This window comes from Nycticebus coucang, chromosome 4, assembly GCF_027406575.1.
Source record: "Nycticebus coucang isolate mNycCou1 chromosome 4, mNycCou1.pri, whole genome shotgun sequence".
Taxonomy (NCBI): Eukaryota; Metazoa; Chordata; class Mammalia; order Primates; family Lorisidae; genus Nycticebus; species Nycticebus coucang.
Window position 1 is genome coordinate 87,853,963 of NC_069783.1, and position 23,212 is coordinate 87,877,174.

Here is a 23,212-nt window from a genome sequence, read left to right on the forward strand (position 1 = left end):
GGTAAGGCGCCGGCCCCATATACCCAGGGTGGCGGGTTCAAACCCAGCCTAGCCGGGCGTTGTGGCGGGCGCCTGTAGTCCCAGCTACTCGGGAGGCTGAGGCAAGAGAATCGCCTAAGCCCAGGAGTTGGAGGTTGCTGTGAGCTGTGTGATGCCATGGCACTCTATCGAGGGCCATAAAGTGAGACTCTGTCTCTACAAAAAAAAAAAAAAAAAAAAGATGAACGATAACAAGTGTTAAGGAGAATGTGGAGAAATTAGAACCTTCATACATTGCTGATGGAAATGTAAAATGCTGCAGCTGCTTTTGGAAAACAGTCTGTTAGTGGGCAGCGCCTGTGCCTCAGTGAGTAGGGCGCCAGCCCCATATGCCGAGGGTGGCTGGTTCAAACCCAGCCCTGGCCAAACTGCAACAAAAAAATAGCCGGGCGTTGTGGCGGGCGCCTGTAGTCCCAGCTGCTCGGGAGGCTGAGGCAGGAGAATCGCATAAGCCCAAGAGTTAGAGGTTGCTGTGAGCCGTGTGACGCCACGGTACTCTACTGGAGGGCGGTACAGTGAGACTCTGTCTCTACAAAAAAAAAAAATGAAAGAAAACTGTCTGTTAGTTTCCAAATGGTTAAACATTCAGTTATATCACCCAGTAATTTTACTCATTAAGTATATTCTCATGAGTATTCAATGCATATATCTGCACAGAAACTTAAACACAAATATTCATGGCAGCATTGTTCAAAAAGTGGAAACAACCTAAATGTCCACTAACTGATGAAGGGGTAAATAAAAGGTAGCATATTCACACAATTGAATATTATCCAGTCATAAAAAGGAATGAAGTACTGATACATGTTACAACATAAATAAACCTTGAAAACATTATGCTAAGTAAAATAAGGCCAGTACAAACCACATATTGCAAATTCCATGTATACAAAATGTCCAGACAAATCTATACAGAAAGAAAATAGAGACTTAGCGCAATGGCTCAGGCCTATACTCTCAACATTTTTGGAAGCCAAGGCAGAAGGGCCACTTGAGGCCAGGAGTTTTAAACCAGCCTGGATAACATAGAGAGACTCCATTTCTACAAAAAAATATTAAAATTAGTCCAAGCTAATGGGAAAATGAGATAGGAGGATCACTAGAACCCAGGATTTTAAGGCTGCAGTGAGCTATGATTACTACACCAACTCTAGTCTGGGCAACAGAGTAAAACTCTTGTCTCTAAAAAAAATAAGAGAAAGCAAATTAGTGGTTTTCAGAGGATGGGAGAAAGGAGAATGGGAGTGCCTGCTAATGAGTATGGGGCTTCTTTGGGGGGTGATGATAGTATTCTAAAATTGAATTGCACACTGTAAGTGGGTGATCGGTATGGTATGTGACCATCTCAATAAAACTGATACATCATCATCATCATCATCATCATAATAATAATTAACTAGGAAAAATGAGGAGGAGGGGGTGGATTCCCAGAGAGAAGAGTAGGAGATGGAGCTGAAGGAAAAAGCAGTGTGGGCGGCGCCCGTAGCTTTGTAGGTAGGGCACCAGCCACATACACCAACGCTGGTGGGTTGGAACCAGCCTGGGCCAGCCAAAACAACAATGACAACTACAACAAAAAAATAGCCAGGCATTATAGCAGGTGTCTGTAGTCCCAACTGCTTGGGAGGCTGAGGCAAGAGAATCGCTTAAGCCCAAGAGTTTGAGGTTGCTGTGAGCATGACACTCTACCGAGGGCGAGGGCGACATACTGAGACTCTGTCTCAAAAAAAAAGAGAAAAAGCAGTGTGACTAGATAACAGTGAGCCAGGGAAAGTAGACAAAGGCCAGACCCTGCAGGGACATGCAGGTCTTCAGAATGAGAGCCATGGGAAGCCATTAAAGCCACCAGGATCAAGGAGAACTACAATGGACATTTTGCATGAGCTGAGAATTCTAAAATCTGCCTAGTTTCTTTCATTTTGTATCCTATAAAATAGCGCTTTATATATCCAAAGGATGATAATAAGGATTCAGAACTAGCCTATTTGCTCCAAAGGACCAGGACCAATGAGTGAGAGAGGGTTTTGAGCTCATTTTAAGGGAAGTTTCACAATAATCAAGGCTTTGCAAAGACAACTCCCCAATACCAGCAGTATTTATGCAAAGGTGCAATATCTATATGGCATCTATAGAATTCTCCAGCACTGGGTGAGAATTCAGGCAACATGATTTCTAAAACTGGAACCCATTTAATCACCTCGAATCTATGTAGACCAACAGAACCCCCCTCACTTTTCCAAAACTGCCCATGAAGGAACCCTTTTCTACCCATTAACAAGGAAGACTCTTAACCAGCTGCTGTATTTAACCATTAGCCATAAAATCATGGTCCTAGACAAAGAGTCCAAAATATTTACTAAAATAATAATTACCTTTTCTATTTAAACATTTTATACTACTAATGTAAATGTCAAAATTCACAAATCTAGAAACCCTGGATGGGGCCCCAAACTCCCTATTTGGGGCCAAAGATAATGGCTTCTGCAAGGTCTTCGTGCACTGTTGAGTACCCAGCTAGAATTCACATGATCCTGGCAAACAGGGGCCCAGATATGACTGCCCCCCTCTACCCAAAACCCAGAGAAAAGGACACACCAGGGACCAAGAGCATTTTCTGGACCTCTTCATTCAACTGGGGAATAGATGAAAGAGGGGACAAACTTCAAATGAAAAAGATGTAGGACTGAAACAAGGAGAATGAGGTATATCTAAGGACTCAGGACAACTAGGACTTTCTCAGTCAGGCATACATCTAGCTGATGGGGCTAGGTCAAAAATATACATTAAACAGCACCACTCTGAAAAGGGTACAGCAGTTTCTCAAAGATTTAAAACAGAATCACCATTTGATCCAGCAATACCACTTTTTGATATATACCCAAAGAATTGAAAGGAGGATCTCAAAGAGTTATATGTAAACCCATATTCATAGCAGTAACATTCATATAGCCAAAAGGTGGAAGCAACCTGTGTTCGTAAAGGAGTGAACAGATAATCAAAATGCATTATGTCCATTCAATGAAATATTATGTAGCCTTAAAAGGAAATGAAATTCTGACTCATGCTATGGCATGGATGAACCTTGAAAACTTTATGCTAAGTAAAACAAGCCAGTTACAGAACAGATGCTGCATGATTCAACTTACAGGGTACCTAGAGTAGTCAATTCCATAGAAACACAAAGTGCCACAGGGGGTGCCAGAAGCTGGGGACAGGGGGAAATGGGGAGTCAGTATTTGACGGGACAGAGCTTCAGGCTGGGAATATGAAAAAGTTCTGGAAATGGATGATGGTGATGGTTGCCCAACAATGTGAATGTGCTTGATGCCACTTCTAAAAATGTAGCATAAATGGATAAAACGATAAATTTGATGTTATGTATATTTTACCACAATTATTTAAAAAGCCATTCTGCAGTACTAAGAACCAAGAGTCTTTAGTAAAATTTGTAACAAGAGATATGCTCCTTGCAAAGCGCCTAACTCATCAGATTTTGATGGGTTTTGGTTTTGTTGTTTTCTTATTTTTTCATAGCTCTTGTGAACTGAGAGTCTGAGAGAATCGGGAGGCGGCGCCTGACACTCTGCTCACGAGCGCCAACTCCGGCGGGACCGGGTTCTACACACAGAGCCCCACCGGGCCCAAAGCGCCTCAGAGAGCCTGGGGCGGGCTCGGAGGCGGGGTTCGGAGGCCGGCTCCGTCTTGCACAGGCACAGCGCTGGGGAGCGTTGCACGTTCTTCCAATCTAAGGGCTCCAGAGGCGGGCCAAGGGAACCACAGCCAACCACAACGGGTATATTTCCTGTTGCCCCGCCCTTCCCTGTTTGAAACTGGCGAGTTTCAAACCTACGGGAGCCAATCAGAGTGCGCGGACACGGGGCGCGCCGGCCCGGGCTCCAGGCGCGGCCTTTGAAGAAAAACTGTCACGGAGGAGTCATGGTGGGGCTGGGGTCCGCTGCGTCTGCCGCCGCGGGTGAGTAAGTTGCGAATGGGTCCCTGTTTCTTGAAGGCATTGGAACCCGAGCGGGGAAGTAGGAAGGCCACCGAGTGAGTTCTTCCTGGGGAAGTTGCCCGCTCGCTTGCCTGCCTGCCTGCCTCAGTCTCCCCCAGGCGCCCCCAGGAGCCCAGGTCTCGGCCCTCGGGGAGACGTCAGGGTCTGGGGTAGGGGAGGCTGCACGCAGGGCCACCTCACGGGCGTCTTCCCGGTAAGCCCTGCAGCTGCAGATAAAGACACTGAGGCCCTTTGCTCGGGCTCACCCATCAGAGGGAAGCAGCCCGCCCCGCCCACCCACGTTTGGCCCCAGGCGGAGCCGGCGGGGTCCGACCCCAACCCGGGTCTTCTGCCTCTGACGCGGGGCTTTTTCCTCCACACCTTTCGAACCTTCTCTGGCTGTAAGTTAATTGGTTGAATCTGCCGGAGCACTAAGGCTCCTGAGTTCCCTGTCCTAGATGTTCCTGGAGCCCTTTCCTGCCTTTCAAAATACTGCTAGTCGTTGCCACCTTCACGATGCTCAGCATGTGTTTTGTTTCATCCTTTGTGCATGTTGATGTCTACTGGGTCCTTGTAGAATTTACATAACAACCCTTACAGATGGGCATTTCTGTCCGCATTTTACAGGCTCAGCAGCAGCAAAGTTTGCTAACTTGCCAGATGTCACAGAGCTGGGGCTCCAGTCCTCTTTGTCACATTCCTCAGCCCCTGCGCTCTTCCTGGCATGGATCTAAGATAACGTTTCTCCGCAGTTATCTCACAAAGATGCATCAGAGCCAGAGCACAGAACGCGGGCAACTCAGTTCAGATGGGGTTAAGAGTAGTTAGGCATCCCTGCAATAGTTTATTAAAAAATCATTCATTTAATTTAACTTTGTCCAACCACCTATTTTCCTTACCCATTCCCCACCCATAAGCTCCCATAATTTTTTTCTTTGACTCTCTCTAATACTACCTAGATTTTGCCTTGTATTGTAATTTTGTTGTATTTATTGTATCTCCTCTACTAGATTGGAACTTCTTATAGGCAAACATTCTGACTATTGATTCCCTCACAAATGCCTTGCTTAGAAAGTCACAATACTATAGATATTTTCCATGAGTCTCTATAACCTCGCATATTTTAGCCTTAGTCTCAAAGGAAGCTGTGTAAGGATATGTGGGTAAATATCATCATCTCTGTCCCAAAAAAAAAAAAAAAGTAAGAGCAGGCAGCACAGTGGCTCACCCCTATAATCCCAGCCCTTTGGGAGGCTGAGGCAGGAGAATTACTTGAGGTCAGGAGTTTGAGACCAGCCTGGGCAACACGGCAAGATCCCTTCCCTATAAAAAAAAATTCCCTATATAAAAATTAGCTGGTGGTTGTAGTGAGTGCCTATAGTCCTAACTGTTGGGGAGGCCAAGGCAAAAGGATCACTTGAGCCCAGGAGTTCCAGGCTGCAGTGAGCTATGACTGCACCATTGCACTCTAGCCTGGGCAACAGAGTGACACTTTATCTCTGAAAAAAACAAACAAAAGAACAAGACCAAGTCTGATTTACCAGCTCAGGTGGGCCAATAACAGAATTTCTTCATGCAAAGCATACAGGGGTGTTCAACCTGCAGGCCATGGGCTGTATGCAGATTTGAAGATTGTTTTATCAATGGTGTCAGATACTGCAAAAAGTATTCATGGACTTTTTATTCTTTTGCTCATTAGCTTTTGTTAGTGTTTGTGTATTTAACATGCGACCCAAGAAAACTCTTATTATTCCAGTATGCATCAGAAAGAAAAAAGGTTGGACACTGCTGGATGTTGTAGCTGAGAATAGTAGCTATGAGCAACAGCTCCGGAGTTAAATAAACCTGTTTCAAGTCCTGGCTTTGTCACGTGTTAGCTAGGTAACTGAGCAGAGTGTTTCTGGAAGTAAAGACACTGTGTCTCACAACAGTACTAAAAGACAGAATTAAAGAGTCTTAGAGGCATCTGGCCAACATCCCTAACTAGTGGTTGTCTATCTTTTGCTTGCATAATTAATTCCATGGCTTTGAAACTCACTACTGATCACTTCTCAGCCTTTTGGCTAAATCGAATGAAACTCCCTACTGGAAGGCTCTTATAAAGTTCAGATACATCCCTGGGACTAACTTACAGTTGACCCTTGAACAACGTGGGGGGTTAAGGGTGCCAAAACCCCTCACAGTGGAAAATCTATGCATAACTTTTGATTGCTGTAAAACTTACCATATTTTGCCATGTATAATGCACACCCATGTTTTTGGCCTAAACTTTAAAAAAAAAATCTTTCATTTTAATTTTTTAATTCAAACTTTTATTTGTTCATGTTTAGGTACTTGTTTTTTGGTATTATAAAGAAGTTTTAGCTTTTTTTTTTTTTTTTTTTGGTCTCTTGTAAAGAGATGGTCTTACTTTGTCACCCAGGCTGGATTATAGTGGTGCAATTAAATAATCCCCCTGTCACAGCCTCACAAGTAGCTGGGACTACAGTTGTATGCCCACACATAGGTAGTTTTTTCTTTTTTTTTTTTTTTGAAATGTTCTAATCTTAGGAACACAAGATGCTCCAGGCTCATGTTGTATTTTCCTTTGCCTCATCCCTGGAATCAATCTCTTCTCCAAGGAGCCCTTATTCTACTTATTTATTTATTTATTTTATTTTATTTTATTTTATGAGACAGAGTTTCTCTTTGTCACCCTCAGTAGAGTGCTGTGGCGTCATAGCTCACACCAGCCTCAAACTCTTGGGCTCAAGTAATTCTCTTGCTTCAGCCTCCCAAGTAGCTGGGACTATAGGCACCCACCACATGCCCAGCTGTATTTTTTTTTTTTTTTTGAGACAGAGTCTCACTTATTAACCCTTGGAAGAGTGCTGTGGTGTCACAGCTCACAGCAACTTCCAAATCTTTGGGCTTAGGCGAATCTCTAGCTGGGACTACCAGCGCCTGCCACAATGCCCAGCTATTTTTTTGTTGCAGTTTGGCCAGGGCTAGGTTTGAACCCACCACCCTCGGTATATGGGGCTGGCGCCTTACCCACTGAGCCACAGGCACCGCCCAGGTAGTTTTTTTCTTAATTATTTTTATTATTTTTTTGTTGTTGAGAGTATAATCTTTATTTCAAACACTGTATTTTTTTATTATTAATCATAGCTGTGTACATTAATGCAGTCATGGGGTACAATGTGCTGCTTTTATATACAATTTGAAATATTTTCATCAAACTGGTTAACATAGCCTTCACGGCATTTTCTTAGTTACTGTGTTAAGACATTTATATTCTACCCCTAGTAAATTTCACATGTACCCTTATAAGATGCACCGTAGCATTTATTTTTTAACATCTTATGGTACAAGAAATTTTATGTAAAATAAAAGAGGTCCAAAGTATCTCGTAGCAGCTCTGTTACAATGCTCTTTAGCATATTTAATAACTGCTAGCTTAAAGCTCGCAATGTACAAAATCCATTTTGGCATTTTCCAAAAATTTTTGTAAAAATATCAACTAGATTGCTAGCTCCCACCTAAAGTGTATGAAAAGAAATAACATCAATATTGCTTTCCAGCTCTTCATTGGCCAAAAATGCTTTCATTGCAAATTTGTTATAAGTTCAACAAAACCAATTACCATATTCTAGGGTATTATTTTGCATACAGATATTGTTATTGCTTTTAGAGTTACACTTTTAACATGTAAACCTAAATAAAAGAATTTAAAACATTTACATAGATGCAGAATTAGTCCTACCATACATAATGCACATCCTTATTTTCCCTCAAAATTTGGGCAAAAAAGTGCTCATTACACACAGCAAAGACAGTACCCTCTCTCAATTTCAGACTGCATAATACCTTAATGGATGATTGTGTGGATTAAAAGAAGTAATGTAAAAAGCTTAGTGTAAGGTGTGGCATGTAAATGATATTATTGATGTTAATATTAACTTGAATGCCAATTTATAGAACCTAGGGACTTTATAACATGGTGCAAAGCCAAAATCATTACAGAAAAGCATCATCTTTTAGATTATTAGTGAATTGAAGACAGTCTCAAGCTAAAGTTCTTTTTGTTTTCTTGCCTATTTTTTCAGAAGAACGGCAGAGAAAGCTTCAGGAGTACCTAGCAGCCAAGGGAAAACTGAAGAGCCAAAACACTAAGTGAGTTTGTCTACCCACAGTTATGCAAGTTCATTGCCTTTTTTGTAATAGCAACTTAATGCCGTTATGAAACAGCCTTTTTGCTCATAGTCTGCTCAGATTGCACTGGGCTCCTAAGAAATCCTCAAAAAGAGGATTTCAGTCCGAGCATGAGCCCTGAGCCATATCTGGTCCACTGGCAAAGATTTAAATGTTGTTATAATGACAGTCTATAAAGGAAGGAGAGAAGGTTCTATAGAGTATTATGCACCATCCTGGAAACTTTTGTCTGCTTTTGTTCTTGAGAAAGTTAATTCTTGTGAAGGCAAATTTGGGTCACAAAATTGAATGACCCTGGCTCTGGTGTTTCTTGCTAACACAAAAGAGCCAGTTATAATAGCAGCACACTGACATCCTCCAGCCTGACATTTGCTACTGAAGTGAACAGAACGTGACCACCATGCTTTTATCTTTTGTCAACATCATATCGTCTTAGTGATGTTATTTATCCTTTTTGGGTAGCATTGATGTATTTTCTCCCTAGTTGGGTTGCTCAAGATTTACTTGAAAAGTAATTTTTACAACGTTAGCTTTCACGTTCATTTTACTTTGGATTTTTACTCACCTCTATTTCCTTGACTAAATGAACCTAATTCATTTATTCAACAAATATTTATTTGATACTATATCATATCACTCTTGATGCTGAAGATATGGTACTTATAAAGACAAAAGAGGTCCCTGCCCTCCCAAGGTTTATGTTCTAGATGGGAGAGACAAACACCAAACAAGTCATGATCACAGTTCCCGTTAGACTAGCAATTGGTTTTCATCCATGGAGATTGATTTCTTCTAAATTCTCCTCTGTTCTCCTATCTTTTTTTTTTTTTTTTTTTGCATTTCCTGTTTCCCTAGCTGGATTTCATGTATGTATGTTCCTGTGGTCTTTATTATATTACTTTCCTCCACTTTCCCTTCTGAAACTGACAAAGATAGTATTTGAAGATTCTTAAAACAAGGAAAAAAAAATTTTTTTTTTTTTGAGACATAGTCTTATTTTGTTGCCCTCAGTAAAGTGCTATGACATCATAGCTCACAGCAACCTCAAACACTTGGGCTCAAGTGATCCTTTTACCTCAGCTTCCCAAAGACCTGGCACTACAGGTGTTCACCAAAATGCCCAACTGTTTTTAGACATGGCATCACACTCTTGCTTAGGCTGGTTTGGAAGTCCTGAACATAAGCAGTCCACCTGCCTCAGTCTCCCAGCCTGCTAGGATTACAGGCATGAGCCACTACACCTGGCCAAAACAAGAAAATTTATTTTTTTTTTTAACTTTATTCAAATTATTATGAGGGTACAATTTTTAGGTTACATTGTTCTCACTTCAGGGTAAAGTTCCATTTGTAGAAGAGCCCCTCACCCAGGGGGCATGTTATACACCCTCATAATGTGCACAGTAGGTGAGATCCCGTCTCATGCCCTCCTTCCTGCCATATGTCCTCCTCCCCTCCCCCCTGCTTCCCTCTACTCCTGAACTGGACTGTTATTAGTGTTTTATTGTTCTTATGAACATATAATTATTTATATATTGATTTCATATTAGTATGGAGTACATTGGATATTTATTTTTCCATTCCTGCACTACTTTACTAAGAAGAATGTATTTCAACTCCATCCAGGTAAACGTAAAAGATGTAAAGTCTCCTTTTTTTTTTTGCAGTTTTTGGCTGGGGCTGGGTTTGAACCCACCACCTCCAGCATATGGGGCTGGCACCCTACTCCTTTGAGCCACAGGCGCCGCCCAAGTCTCCATCTTTTTTATGGCTGAATAATATTCCATGCTATACATATACTATAGTTTGTTGATTTGTCCATTGATTGATGGGCATTTAGGTTGCTTCCACGACTTGGCAATTATGAATTGAGACACAGTAAACATTCTAGTCTTTGTGGTACGCAAATGTCTTTGTGGTAAAATGATTTTTGTTCTTCTGGGTAGATACCTAGTAATGGGATTGCAAGGTCAAATGGAAGTTCTACTCTTAGATCTTTGAGGATTCTCCATACTTCTCTCCAAAAAGGCCGTATTAGTTTGCAATCCCACCAGCAGTATAGAAGTGTTCCCTTCTTTCCACAACCATGCCAGCATCTGGTGTTTTGGGACTTTGTAATGTGGACTAATTTTCCTGGGATTAGGTGATAACTTAGAGTGGTTTTGATTTGCCTTTCTCTGATGATTAAAGACGATGAGCATTTTTTCATGTGTTTGGCCATTCGCCTATCATCCTCAGAGAAGTTTCTGTTCAAATCTCTTGCCCACTTTTATAAAGTTATTTGCACTTTTCTCATTGTTTAAGTTCTCTGTAGATTCTAGTTATCAGGCCTTTGTCAGATTCATAACAGGCAAAAATCTCCCATTCTGACACTGTCTGTTTGCTTTGTTTGTAGTATCGTTAGCTCTGCAAAAACTTTTTAGCTTGATCAAGTCCCAGTTATTTGTTTCTGGTGTTGCTGCAATTGCTGGGGGGGCGGGGGGGAGGAGTCTTCCTCATAAAGTTTTTTCCCAGGCCAATATCTTGAAGTGTTTATCCCACACTCTCTTCCAGAATTTTTATTATTTTGTGTCTTAAATTTAAATCTTTTGTACAATGAGAATCAATTTTTGTCAATGGTGAGAGGTGCAGGTCCAGAAAAATAAGAAAATTTTTTAAAGAACCTGGTAATGATTTTATTTGGCATTATATACCTCCAATGTCTGGAACATTATAATGTTCTAGAAATGGCGTTTGAATGAATAAAACTATACAAATTGAAGGAAACAAATATACATATATCATTAATATTCTTAGGATGCTACATTTATACATAGAATATCTCTGAAATGACCACAGAAAAAATGGGTAAGAACAGTTGTGGTCTCTGAGAAGGAGAGTATAGATCTCAAGAAGGGATGAGAAGACTCTTTGTTGAATTAATTTTTAATTATTTTACCATTACAGAAATTCCAGTGATTTAAAATTCTAATCATAATTTTTGGGGATCCTTCTGTATTGATGATTAATTTTATTTTGTCTTTTGTAGGCCTTATCTAAAAGCCAAGAATAATTGCCCGAATCTACCACCTTCTAAATCTGTAAGTAGAAATTAGTCTTTTTAGAAACAGCCATTTTGGAAGTATAATTAGTAATAAAAATAATAAAGATGTTGGCAACCTAAACGTATATTTCAAAGATTTTTTTATAAATATAAGAGCGCTTTGATTTAATAAGTTACAGACTCATTTTTTGAAAAGTATAACATATTGTAGTTTAGTTTTATAAATCAAAAAAAAACTCAAAACTTAAGTGGACTTTGGTTATCGTAATGGATGATGTTTACTGAATATTTATTGTGTGTCTGGCATTGTTCTGACTTGCATTATCTCTGTGCGTCCTCACAACCCCCTACTTTATAGATGAGCAAACTAGTTCACAGAAAGGTTAAGTATTTTCCCCAGGTCACATAGACCTGAGAGCCAGTAGTCTTAATTACTTTGATATGCTGCCATGAAGCTCAATAGTCATTAAAAGAACATTTACCTTGGATCTTCCAAAGTATTTAACAAGTATAGCCTTCCTAATCAATTCAGTTCAGCTAGATTGTGGAGAGAATGGTTAAGGATCCTAATATACTTAAGGTTTAAATGGAAGAAATTAGACCTCTGAAAGGGATGCAAATTCTTCATCTGCAATAAGATAAACCATAAAAACCTCACCTTTAATTTTTAAAACTATAATTGTAGCTACAAGTTCTAAAGTGCAACTGAAATAGTACTGCCCAAAGTGAAACATCATCCCTGGTAAAATTTTAATAAGTTTTAGTGATTCACTTCACTGAATCATTTTATCACATTTCAGTCATGTGAATATATGCATATGTAGACATATGTATGTGATGTATATCCTTGATATCGTTAGATACTGGAGGACAAAAAAGGGTATATAAGACAAAATTGATGTACAATTATTCAAACAGTTGGGAAGTGTTACATTTCTACTTTATAAATATTGAGCCAGTATAGCATCCAAGGCTTAAGGAAAACTCTGCTGAAAAGGGCCCACATTCATCCCAGAGAAGCCTCTGGGAACTGACAATACTAACTTCAGTAAATCATCTCTTAAAGGAGAATGACACCTACTTTATCAGCTTTACACAGCTATAAAGTTAAAAATAAAATGGAAAAGGGAATTACAGAATTTAGGAGAAACTAAAAGCATTATGCAAATAATAGTCATCATTACTATTGTATAATACTTTATAATTTATATAACACTTTTGTTACACAATAGTAACAGCTAACATTTGAGCAGTTATTATCAGGGTACTGGGCAAGACACTTTACATGCATTATCCCAGTACTCCAAATAACCCTGTAAGGAGGTTAGCTATATCATTTAATGTCCAAACCAGGATACCTTTGAGAGCAAAAATGAAGTGTCATTACCAATTATGTTGGGTCAACAGTTATAAATCAAAATTATCTTGTGAAAACCAGGATATGCGGCATGATAGATAGTATTAGTATTCCCATTTTACAAATGAGAAGACTGAGGATTGGAGAGATTAAGTACTTGTGTAATATTATATAGTCAGTAAAGGTCAGATCCAGGATTTGAACAAAGATTCTCTCAAGTACCTTTACTACAATGTTGTTACTCAAAGGAATACAAAAGTTTTTCATTCTCTGTCTCTAGCCAGGAATTTTAAAACATTGAGAGAAAATATATTTAAGGATCTGATAAGGATCTAATACCCAGGATATAAAAAGAATCCTTACAACTCAACAACTAAAAGACAACCCAATTTAAAAATGAGCAAAGGACCTAAATAGACATTTCTCCAAAGAAGATATACAAATGGCCAATAAGGACATGAAAACACGTTCAATATAATTAGCTATCAGGGAAATACATCTGTTTCACACCTACTAAGATAGCTATAATCAGAAAAACCCAGGTAATTACAAGTGTGGGGGAGGATATGGAGAGAATTAGAACACTCATGTTTTGTCAGTAAGAGTATAAAATAGTATAGCCACTTTGGAAAACAGTTTTGCAGTTTCTCAAATGACCCAGCAATTCTACTCCTAGTAGAGACTCAGCAGAATTGAAAACATACAGTCACACAAAAACTTGTACACAAATATTTGTAGCAATGTTATTTATAATACCCAAAAAGTGAAAAGAACTCAAACGTCCATCTATTGATGGATAACCAAAATGTGGTTTATCCATACAATGGAATATTATTTAGCCGTTAAAAATAATGAAGTATGTGGTTACAGGGTATATAGGAACTCTATACTTTCTGCTCAATTTTGCTATAAATCTAAAACTGCTCTAAAAAATAAAGTTTATTAATTTTTAAAAAGTAATGAAGTACAGATACATGCTACAATATGGGTAAATTTTGAAAACATTGTGCTAAGTGAAAGAAGCCAGACACAAAGGGCCACATTCTACATGATTCCATTTATATGGCATGTCCAAAATAGGCCAATCCATGGAGATACAGAGACAGAAAGTAGATTAGTAGGGCTGCAGGGAGAGGAAAATGGGGCATGACTGCTAACAAGTACTGGGTTTCTTTCTGGGATGATAAAAATGTTCACTAATTAGATAGTGGTGATTGGTATACAGTCTTGTGAGTATACTAATATCCACTGAATTATACACTTGCTAAAATGATGAATTATATGATTTGTGTATATCTTGACTTTTTTAATGTATAAGAAAGAGCAACTAAAATAATATACATTTGGAAACTTGAAAACCAACATCCCCACCTTTTCAGTAAGCAAAGATAGAGAGATCTAAGGTGGATGTAAATGTTGGGGCTTAAGGAGTAACCCAGATATAGCCCTTGTGGGTGTACCATCCATCTCTCTGCCTGTACTCCCAGCTCTCCGCTACTTCATCCCTCACAACACCACACATACCAGTACCTTTTCAGGGTAGATACCTCTTTGTCCTTAATGCCAAATGGTCTGGTTAAACTTACCAAGAGTATAGAATAATTCTTCACAGTGTTGTCAAATCAACACAGAAAGCGTATGTTTTATAAATCTCTGTCAAATTCTCCTTTCTGAGTAATTGCTTTCACTGTGGATGTTCTGGAATCCACAGTGCCTTGCCCAGTTGTTTACATATCAATTCTAATCTCCCTTCCCTAATTTTAAAATTCTCTATAACCTAAATTTACCTTTCTTATCCAAAATGAAATCATATGACTCAACATTTCCTTATTGATAATGTAGACTCTAATCTTAAAACTCTGTACTAACTTCACAAATATGACTAACTTTCCACTAAGATGTTAGACATTGATTAAAAGCTGTTCCTACATATCTCAAGACTCGCATCATCTACCACTTATCTATCTCATTATCTCTCATCTCTGGGGCAAGACAGTTTCTTGAGTGATGCTGTGAGGTTTACAAAGGGAATGGTTTTTTAAAAAGATAATATAGCTGTACAAAATACTAGGAGAAACCCTCAGGAAGTACCCTAAGTTCATTATATATTTTTCCACAGTCTCTAGGAGGATACTACATTGGAACACAATGAGCACTCAGCAAATACTGTTCATCTGAGGCAAATTCATTTTTTAAACAGCAATTTTTGTATATTCACTGCATCTCTGCTTGATTCTGTCAAGTTAAAAGATTCTGACATATTTCTGATAGGAACTCAGTTGTAAAAATCACCTACTAGTGAGGTTTACTTTCTCAGGATTCAGATTTCTTAGATGAAATTCTACACAAAATGGCTAATATTTTTCTAGCATGTGTTTAAACAAAGTTATTTTTATCATTATTTTACAAAGAATGAGCTATTATTATTACAAATTTCTTCATATACATGTTTTCTTTGTCTTTTCAGACTATTAGACCTCAAAAGAATATTACCAGCCATGTCATTTTGCCTATCAAAGATAAAAGTTCCACTAGCATTAAACTCCAGCCCAGACCAGCCAGTATTACAGGGTGCCAGAAGCCAAAGTTGGAGCCACCAAAACTTCCAGGCAAAAGGCTGATTTCAACGTATGTTTCTACTAACCCAGACTGTAAGCCTTCTAGCAAGAGTTGTCAGCAGCATAAAGCTAGATCATCCACTGTGGGAGAACTGTCGAAAAAACCCACAGGGTCACTTAATATACAAGAATTGAAAACTACAAAGCAACAGGTCATAGATCAAACAATTGCTAAATGTACAGACTCTATGGACAACACTCATGTTGAAAATGAATCTTTGGGTGGCTTTCTAAAAGATACCAACAAAGAGAACTTGCTCCAAATCTTATCAAAACCTGAGAAGAACCCAGACCCTGAATTATGTACCAGAAATAAACCAAAAACTAACTCTTATAACCTAACCAAGAACAGTTTGGCTTCTAAACAAGTCTTGGGCAAAAGTTCAGTTAATAATGCTGTTCTGAAAGACAGAATGAATAAACAATCTGTTGGAGAAACACGAAACAGGACTCTAACCCTAAAATCACAGCAACCCACTAGAGGAAGAGATCTTGCAAGACCAGGAGAAAAACCCCCAAGGATAGCTCCTTCTCAATTCTCTCAGACCCTTAGTAAGACTCAATCATCAAAAAAAACAGTGGTCAAAGAAATAAAGGTTAATAGGAGTAAATATGAAAGACCAAATGAAACTAAGTTGCGGTTATACCCTGTTGCTGAACAGAAAGTAAAGCCTACCAAGCCCAAGACAGACTCCAGTCTGCTTCCTCAAGGAAATAACAACAGATTTTCAAACATCAGACAAAATCAGAGATCCACTCAACCTTGTTTTAAACCTCAATCAGCAGGTGTACTGCAAAAATCAAAAGCCATGAGCCAGAAACATAATTCGACAGTTGGCCATTTTAATTCAGTCATTTCAAGCACCCCTACCGTAAGAGCAAATGGAACCAGTGGTAATAAATGTGGCAACAGCTTTCAACAAAAAGCACAGACTTTGGACTACAAATTGAAAAAGAGTCTTCCCCAGAGCCATTTTCTGAACAAGACAGCTCCCAAAACTCAAGCTGATTTCACAAACAAAAATGGACAAAAAGTCCCAAATGGAACTCAAGCGAATACAAACATTAAAAAGAAGGCAACAGTTGAGGATCGAAGGTACTTTGCTTTAATTCCAAACTTTTGCATCTTAAGATGATTAGGCAAATTAATTATCAAGGATACTTGTTCAGGAGATAGGCTTTAAATACAGTTTCTAAGTAATTTTTAGCTATAACCTGATAAAAAATATATGAAACAAATATAACAGGTATTAAGACTTGATAAAACTAGGTGGTACACAAATGTGTTATAAGTCATTCTCTGTAATTTTGTGTAAGCTAAAATAGTTTATTTGTTAAAAAGAAATTGAAATACAGAAAATGGATGAGTAAGAAATTGGGTTACAGGCCGCACTGTGGCTCATATCTGTAATACTATCACTTTGGGAGGCTGAGGCAGGAGGGACACTTGAGGCCAACAGTTCAAGGCCAGCCTGAGCAATATAGGGCGACCCCATTTCTACAAAAAATACAAAAATTAACTGGGCACATAGCTTGCGCCTATAGTTCTACCTACTTGGGAGGCTTAAAAGGAAGACTGCTAGAACCCAGGAATTTGAGGTTCTGTTGAGCTACATGTATGATGATGTCCCTGTACTACAGCCAGGAGGACAGAGCAAGCCTGTGTCTCAAAACAAAGAAAAAAGGCATTGCAGATGTAGACTACGCTTTCAAGAAGTACCTCACAGCAATAGGACAGAATAGTGAGTTCACATAGCTAAGAAGTGGGAGAATAGTAGTCCCTTGTCAAGCAGACCAATGATCTAGTTCAAAACAGAAGTTATCAGGAAAGAAACAGCAAAGCTTCCATGAGTCTCAGTGGGCCAAGTTTTAGAAAATAAGTTAAGGCAGAGAGGAGCAGTCAGTTCAGATAGAGTTCAGATGACAGAAAGCAGGATCTCAGGCTGCTGGGCCTTAACATTAACATATAGTGTACTTGAAACTGAGCCAAAGGATTTTGTATTCTTTCCACACAGGACCAGCCATTGTTCTCATAATGTGCATAAGTCCCCCAGGAGTGGTACATATGTATAATATACCTTGTTGGAGTAGAAAATAAGGAAATTCCTGACAAGGGTGAAGGGAGCATGTGAAATTACATGGTTGCTAAAAACTGTAACAAAGTGAAATGAGGGCAGGCTTTAGTCTCCGCTTACAACCCTAAACACCACCAATAAGCTCTTTGTCCTCTTGAAAAGACAGGAAAGCTTAACAGCTTACTTAATTCAGGGTGATATGATCCAAGAGGGTAGGACTGGGATGGCTTCTTTAGATAGAAGAGTCAGGGGAGGTACTTTCAGCTGTGATATCTGAGCTGAGACCTAAGCCTGGGAAAAGGCTGGTGACAAGATGAACAATCTCAAGCAGAAAGAACAGGGAGTGCCAAGACCCTGAGCTGCTGAATAAAGAAGTCACTATCCCTGCCCTAGCACCCGTGGTCTAGATCACACAACAGAAGACTGGTCATAAGACATCGTGTTACCTATTGAACTTGTTTGACTACAAATGGGAATGAGTCTGGAGAGGGGCAGATTCATTCTGTAATTCCCCAAGTATTTCTTTAGCACCTGCAATGTGCCAGGACCTAGAGAGTACAGTGGTGAGCACACAATCATAGTCTTTGCCGTTATGGAGCTTATTATTTGGTGTATATATGGAAAGTCCTAAGGAAACTGGCTTTAGAAAAGGAAAGTTCTGGCTTGACGCCTGTGGCTCAAGTGGCTAAGGCGCCAGCCACATACACCTGAGCTGGAGGGTTCAAATCCAGCCTGGGCCCGCCAAACAACGACGGCTGCAACAAAAAATAGCCGGGCGTTGTGGCGGGTGCCTGTAGTCCCAGCTACTTGGGAGGGAGCCCAGGAGTTGGAGGTTGCTATGAGCTGTGACACCACAGCACTCTACCAGGGTGACAACTTGAGGCTCTGTCTCAGAAAAAAAAGAGAAAGAAAAGGAAAGTTCCAGCCAGGCACAGTGGCTAATGCCTGTAATCCCAGCACTCTGGGAGGCTGAGGTGGGTGGATTGCCTGAGCCCACAGGTTCAAGACCAGCCTAAGCAAGAGCAAGACCACTGTCTAAAAATAGCCGAGCGTTGTGGCAGGTGCCAGTGGTCCCAGTTACTCGGGAGGCTGAGGCAAGACAATCGCTTGGGCCCAAGAGTTGGAGGTTACTGTGAGCTATGATGCCAAGGCACTCTGCTGAGGGTGACAAAGTGAGACTGTCTCAAAAAAAAAGAAAAATCTCATTTGATTTACAATAAAACAGACTCATCTCTAAAAATGAAAGCAAAAAAGAAAGTTTTCTTTTATGATTAGAAGGAAGGTGAAGGAGATAGGAAGAATACCAGGAACACAGAGGAAATGCATGCTAGATGTCTCAACTTCTATCATTAAGTAGGTGGTTAAAGTGAAGATAAGAGGGAGTAGTTGGGACTAAAATAACATATGGATTGTGCTCTGGGGTCAAGGAGGGAGAAACAAGAATCTTTATATAATTGTCTTCATGCATTAAAAAATTGGTTATTGACGTTCTGGAAAAAACAAAATTATAAGGACAAAAATGTAGAACAGTGATTTCCAAGAACTTGGGGTTGGCGGTGGAGTTGACTACCAAGGAACGTGAAGGAATTTTTGAGGATATTGGAACTCTCGTATATTGATAATAATCATGATTACATTATTTCATTCATTGGTTAAAAACTCACAAAACTGTACGCTAAGAAAGATGAATTCTATTGTATGTTACTAAATACCTGTGTGTGCCAGATACTGTACGAGGGACTGGACCTCAGATTTCTGCCTTCATAGAGCTTGTATCATGTAGTAGAGGAGACAGAAAATACATTGATTAAATAAAACAGGACAATTACAGATAATTACCTCTTCAAGGAGGTGTCATTTGAACAGAGGACTGAAGAGACACAACCCTGGGGCAGGAACAAGTTTGGGTCAAGAAAGGGAAAAGTTCCTGAGAAGGAGAGTTTTATGACATGAGGTTGGAGAGGCAGGCAGGAGCCAGTTGACAATGAGCCTTTCAGCCAGGGAAAACATTTTGGATTTTATTCCAACAGCTGTTGGAAGTCTTTGGCAGTGGCATAATCTGGTTTACATTTTAAACATCACTTGCTGCTGTGCACAGACTGTATTAGTTAAGGATTAACAGGGAAGCGAGGAGATGAGTTAGGCTATTGCAGCATTTCAAACAGAAAGTGAGAGTGCTATAGACTGGGAGAGCTGTAGTGTAAATAGAAGCAATACTGACTATGTGATGATGTGTCAGATGTCAGGAAAGGAAAAGACTTCTCACAGACGACTCCCAGATGTGGGCCCTAGCAATTGGGTGGGTTGGGCTGCTATTTACCAAAGAAAGGAAAACTAGGAACAGATTTGGAAATGAAAACCAAGAAGTTTGTTTTGAACAATATTAGATTGGAAATGTCTGTCAACATTAAATCAAAGTTATCAACTAGGTAGCTGGGCTTTACAATGTTTGGAGCACCAAGAGGCGAGATCTGGGCTGGAATGTATATTTGCAACTCATCAATAATAGTATAGGTGTTCCCAGGTTATGAACAAGATAGGTTCCTTAGGTTTGTTCTTAAGTTGAATATGTATGTAAGTTGGAACAGGTACATTTACCTATTACCTGTAATAGCCTCCATCCATAAGTGCAAGTTGTATGTAAGCCAGATGTTTGTAACTCAGGAACTTCCTATAGGCGTAATTTTGAAAGCTAGAAAGCTTGCGTTCAAATGTTTGGGTCTACATGTTTTGATGTCCCTTACACCTCAAAACGCAGTCTATTGCTAGCTTAGAAGCAGGATTGGAGAACATGAACAGTGGGGGAGAGCAAGAATTAGGATTTGGTGCCATCAGAGACCAGGTATTTGAGAAAAGAGCCCTGAAATTAATGACCTCGCTTAGGAGAGAAAGGGAGTCATGTGTGTTCCCTAGAGGACTCTATGAGAGCAGAATACAGGCATGGGAGTCAGGGTTTAGTGACAGAAACCTTATGATGGGAGAAATACAGTGCTGAGTTAGTGATCTCAAAGACAGATGTCTCCGAAGCCAGTGTCAGGTAGCATACAGTGAAATAAACTTTCAGAGAAAAATAACAAAGAATAATCATGAAGTCAAAGAGTTTAAAGACTAAGTACTTAGTCTTAGTATTAGTATAATCCTAATACTCCTGGCATCTGCCTTCTCACATGTGGGAGCAACCTAGTACTATCATTACCCATGTGTGAATTGTTATTTAATTCCATTCTCCTGATTTTGTCAATAGTTGAGGTGTTTAGTCAGGCTTAATCTGTATGTATTATATACTTTGAAAGTTTGATTATATTTAAGAGAAAAGTAACCCCCTACCTTTAACTGAATGACAGGAAACAACTGGAAGAATGGCAGAAATCTAAGGGAAAAATATATAAAAGGCCTCCAATGGAATTTAAGACAAAAAGAAAAATAATAGAAGAAATGAATATTTCATTCTGGAAGAGCATTGAAAAAGAAGAGGAAGAAAGAAAAGCACAACTTGAATTGTCCAGTAAAATTAACAACACTCTTACAGAATGTCTGAAGCTCATTGAAGGGGTGAGTGAGAAAGATAAGCTAGAGCTTTGGCTCGGAGTCTTGGAAGTTATAAACATTTTTCTTAAATATAGTGTAAGGGAAATAGCCTTCCTCTGAGCAGAAGTTTAGGTACTCTATTAACATAGAATAATAATGGGCAGTGCCGTGGCTCACTGGGTAGGACACCGGCCCCATAGACTGAGGGTGGCAGGTTCGAACCCAGCCCTGGCCAAACTGCAACAAAAAGTAGCCAGGTGTTGTGGCCGATGCCTGTAGTCCCAGCTACTCAGTAGGCTGAGGCAAGAGAATCGCCTAAGCCCAAAAGCTGGAGGTTGCTGTGAGCTGTGACACCACAGTACTCTACCGAGGGTGACAAAGTAGGACTCTGTCTCTTAAAAAATATATATATATATATATAATAATAATAATAATGACATGCACTTAAATAGTGGCTTTTTTATGTCATTGCTTTTGTAAACAAGTAACTGAAGTCATCTCATTATCATGATTATTACTATGCCCACTTTACAAATGAAACTGAGGTATAGAGAAGTTGGAAAACTAATCCAAACAATCTGGCTCCAGAGAGATGGGAACTTTGCCTTCTTTAGGTGTCAAGGTCCAAAAAGTAATGTTTAACATTTGGATATGAAACTAAAGTCAAAAGACTAAGTCAGGCTCTGTGCAGTGGTTCACACCTGTAATCCTAGCACTCTGGGAAGTTGAGGCAGGAGGATCCCTTGAACTCAGGATTTAGAGACCAACCTGAGCAAGAGTAAGATCCCGTCTCTACTAAAAATAGAAGAAAAAAATTAGCTGAGCATTATGGTGGGTGCCTTTAATCCCAGCTACTCAGGAGGCTGAGGCAGGAGGATCCCTTGAGTTTAGGAGTCCTAGATCAGCCTGAGCAAGAGCAAGACCCTGTCTCTACTAAAATAGAAAAATTAGCCAGGCAGTGCCTATAGTCCCAGCTACCCAGAAGAAGGATGACTTGAACCCAGTTTTTGAGGTTGCTATGAGCTAGGCTGACACTGTGGCACTCTTGCCTAAGCAACAGAGAGAGACTCTGTTTCAAAAATAAAACAAAAGGCAGGGTCATATATTAAGTTGTAATATATTAAATGCTCTACATAGCTATAAATGGTGTCTAAATTATATCTTGGATTCTGTAGATAAGGATAAAATAAATGGTAGGCAAAAGGTATGATCCATATGAGATTTCATGAAGGAAAAATACATCAATAAAAAATAATGAAGTAGACTTTTAGATTAAGATACTTGCCTCAAGCAAAACCCGTGCTATACTTTGGTAATGTTGAACATCAGAATAAAGGAAACCTTCAGTTTAGGTCTGTTCTAGACAACATTTTCACAGTATGCATTTAAATATTAACTATTTCTCCTTTCTGGAAATGAAACTCGGTTGTTTTTTTAAATTTATTTTTGTTATTTCATTTTCATTATATTAATATATGAATATACTTTTATTTTTAAAATTATTTCAGGGTCAGGCACGGTGGCTCATGCCTGTAATCCTAGCACTTTGGGAAACCAAGCCTGAGCTCACTAGTTCGAGACCAGCCTGAGCCAGAGCAAGGCCTTGTCTCTAAAAATAACCAGGCATTATGGAGGGTGCCTATAGTCCCAGCTACTCGGGAGACTGAGGCAAGAGGATTGCGTAAGCCCAAGAGTCTGAGGTTGCTGTGAGCTATGACACCATGGCATTCTACCACAGGTGACAAAGTGAGACTCTGTCTCCAAAAAAAATTAAATTAAATTATTTCAAACAATACAGATAAATGGCAAGCCCTCTCCTCCACAGACATGTAAATATTTACACATCCAAAGCTTTCTGGAGGTGACCCCTATTGCTAGTTATTCTTCCAGACAGTGCTACCTAGAAAAATGAAGTATAGAGTTTTTTTGTGAGTTACAAGTATTTTAAATTTTTATATATGTTTCTTGATTATCTTTTTTTGTATGTTTCTAGTATCAGTGTTATACTAACTTTGTGAAATGAACCTGGATATTTTCCTTTTTGTCCTATACACTGAGCATAGTTTGTATAACATGAGAATTTTTTTTTTTTTTGAGGGTTTGGTAAAGATTTGCCCATAAACTCATTTGGATGATGCTTCTTTGAAGGATAGTTTTGTGTATATCTTTTCAATTTTTAATATGGTCATTGGTCTACTTAGGTTTTGTATTTCTTAAATCGACTTCAGTAAATTTTTTACCTTTTTTAAAAATTGGACTTGCCAAAGATTTTTCGATTTATTATGTTGATTTTTTTAAAAAGCTTTTTTGGAAGTTGCATTGATTTATTTTTCTCTTGCAACAAATATTTATGCCTATTTATATTTATTG

General features: G+C 39.3%; 1 protein-coding gene across 1 annotated transcript in view; it reads left to right on the forward strand.

Annotated features, from left to right (window-relative positions):
* Nucleotides 1-3,928: 3,928 nt before the first annotated feature.
* The window catches only part of CKAP2L (cytoskeleton associated protein 2 like), a 36,659-nt gene continuing 17,375 nt past the window's right edge, over nucleotides 3,929-23,212 (forward strand). Inside the window, exons 1-5 of the mRNA XM_053589831.1 lie at nucleotides 3,929-4,012; nucleotides 8,119-8,185; nucleotides 11,250-11,301; nucleotides 15,089-16,335; nucleotides 20,659-20,866. Of these exons, the coding sequence (XP_053445806.1) occupies nucleotides 3,976-4,012; nucleotides 8,119-8,185; nucleotides 11,250-11,301; nucleotides 15,089-16,335; nucleotides 20,659-20,866 (1,611 nt within the window). The 5' untranslated portion in view covers nucleotides 3,929-3,975. The remainder of the gene's footprint in view (nucleotides 4,013-8,118; nucleotides 8,186-11,249; nucleotides 11,302-15,088; nucleotides 16,336-20,658; nucleotides 20,867-23,212) is intronic.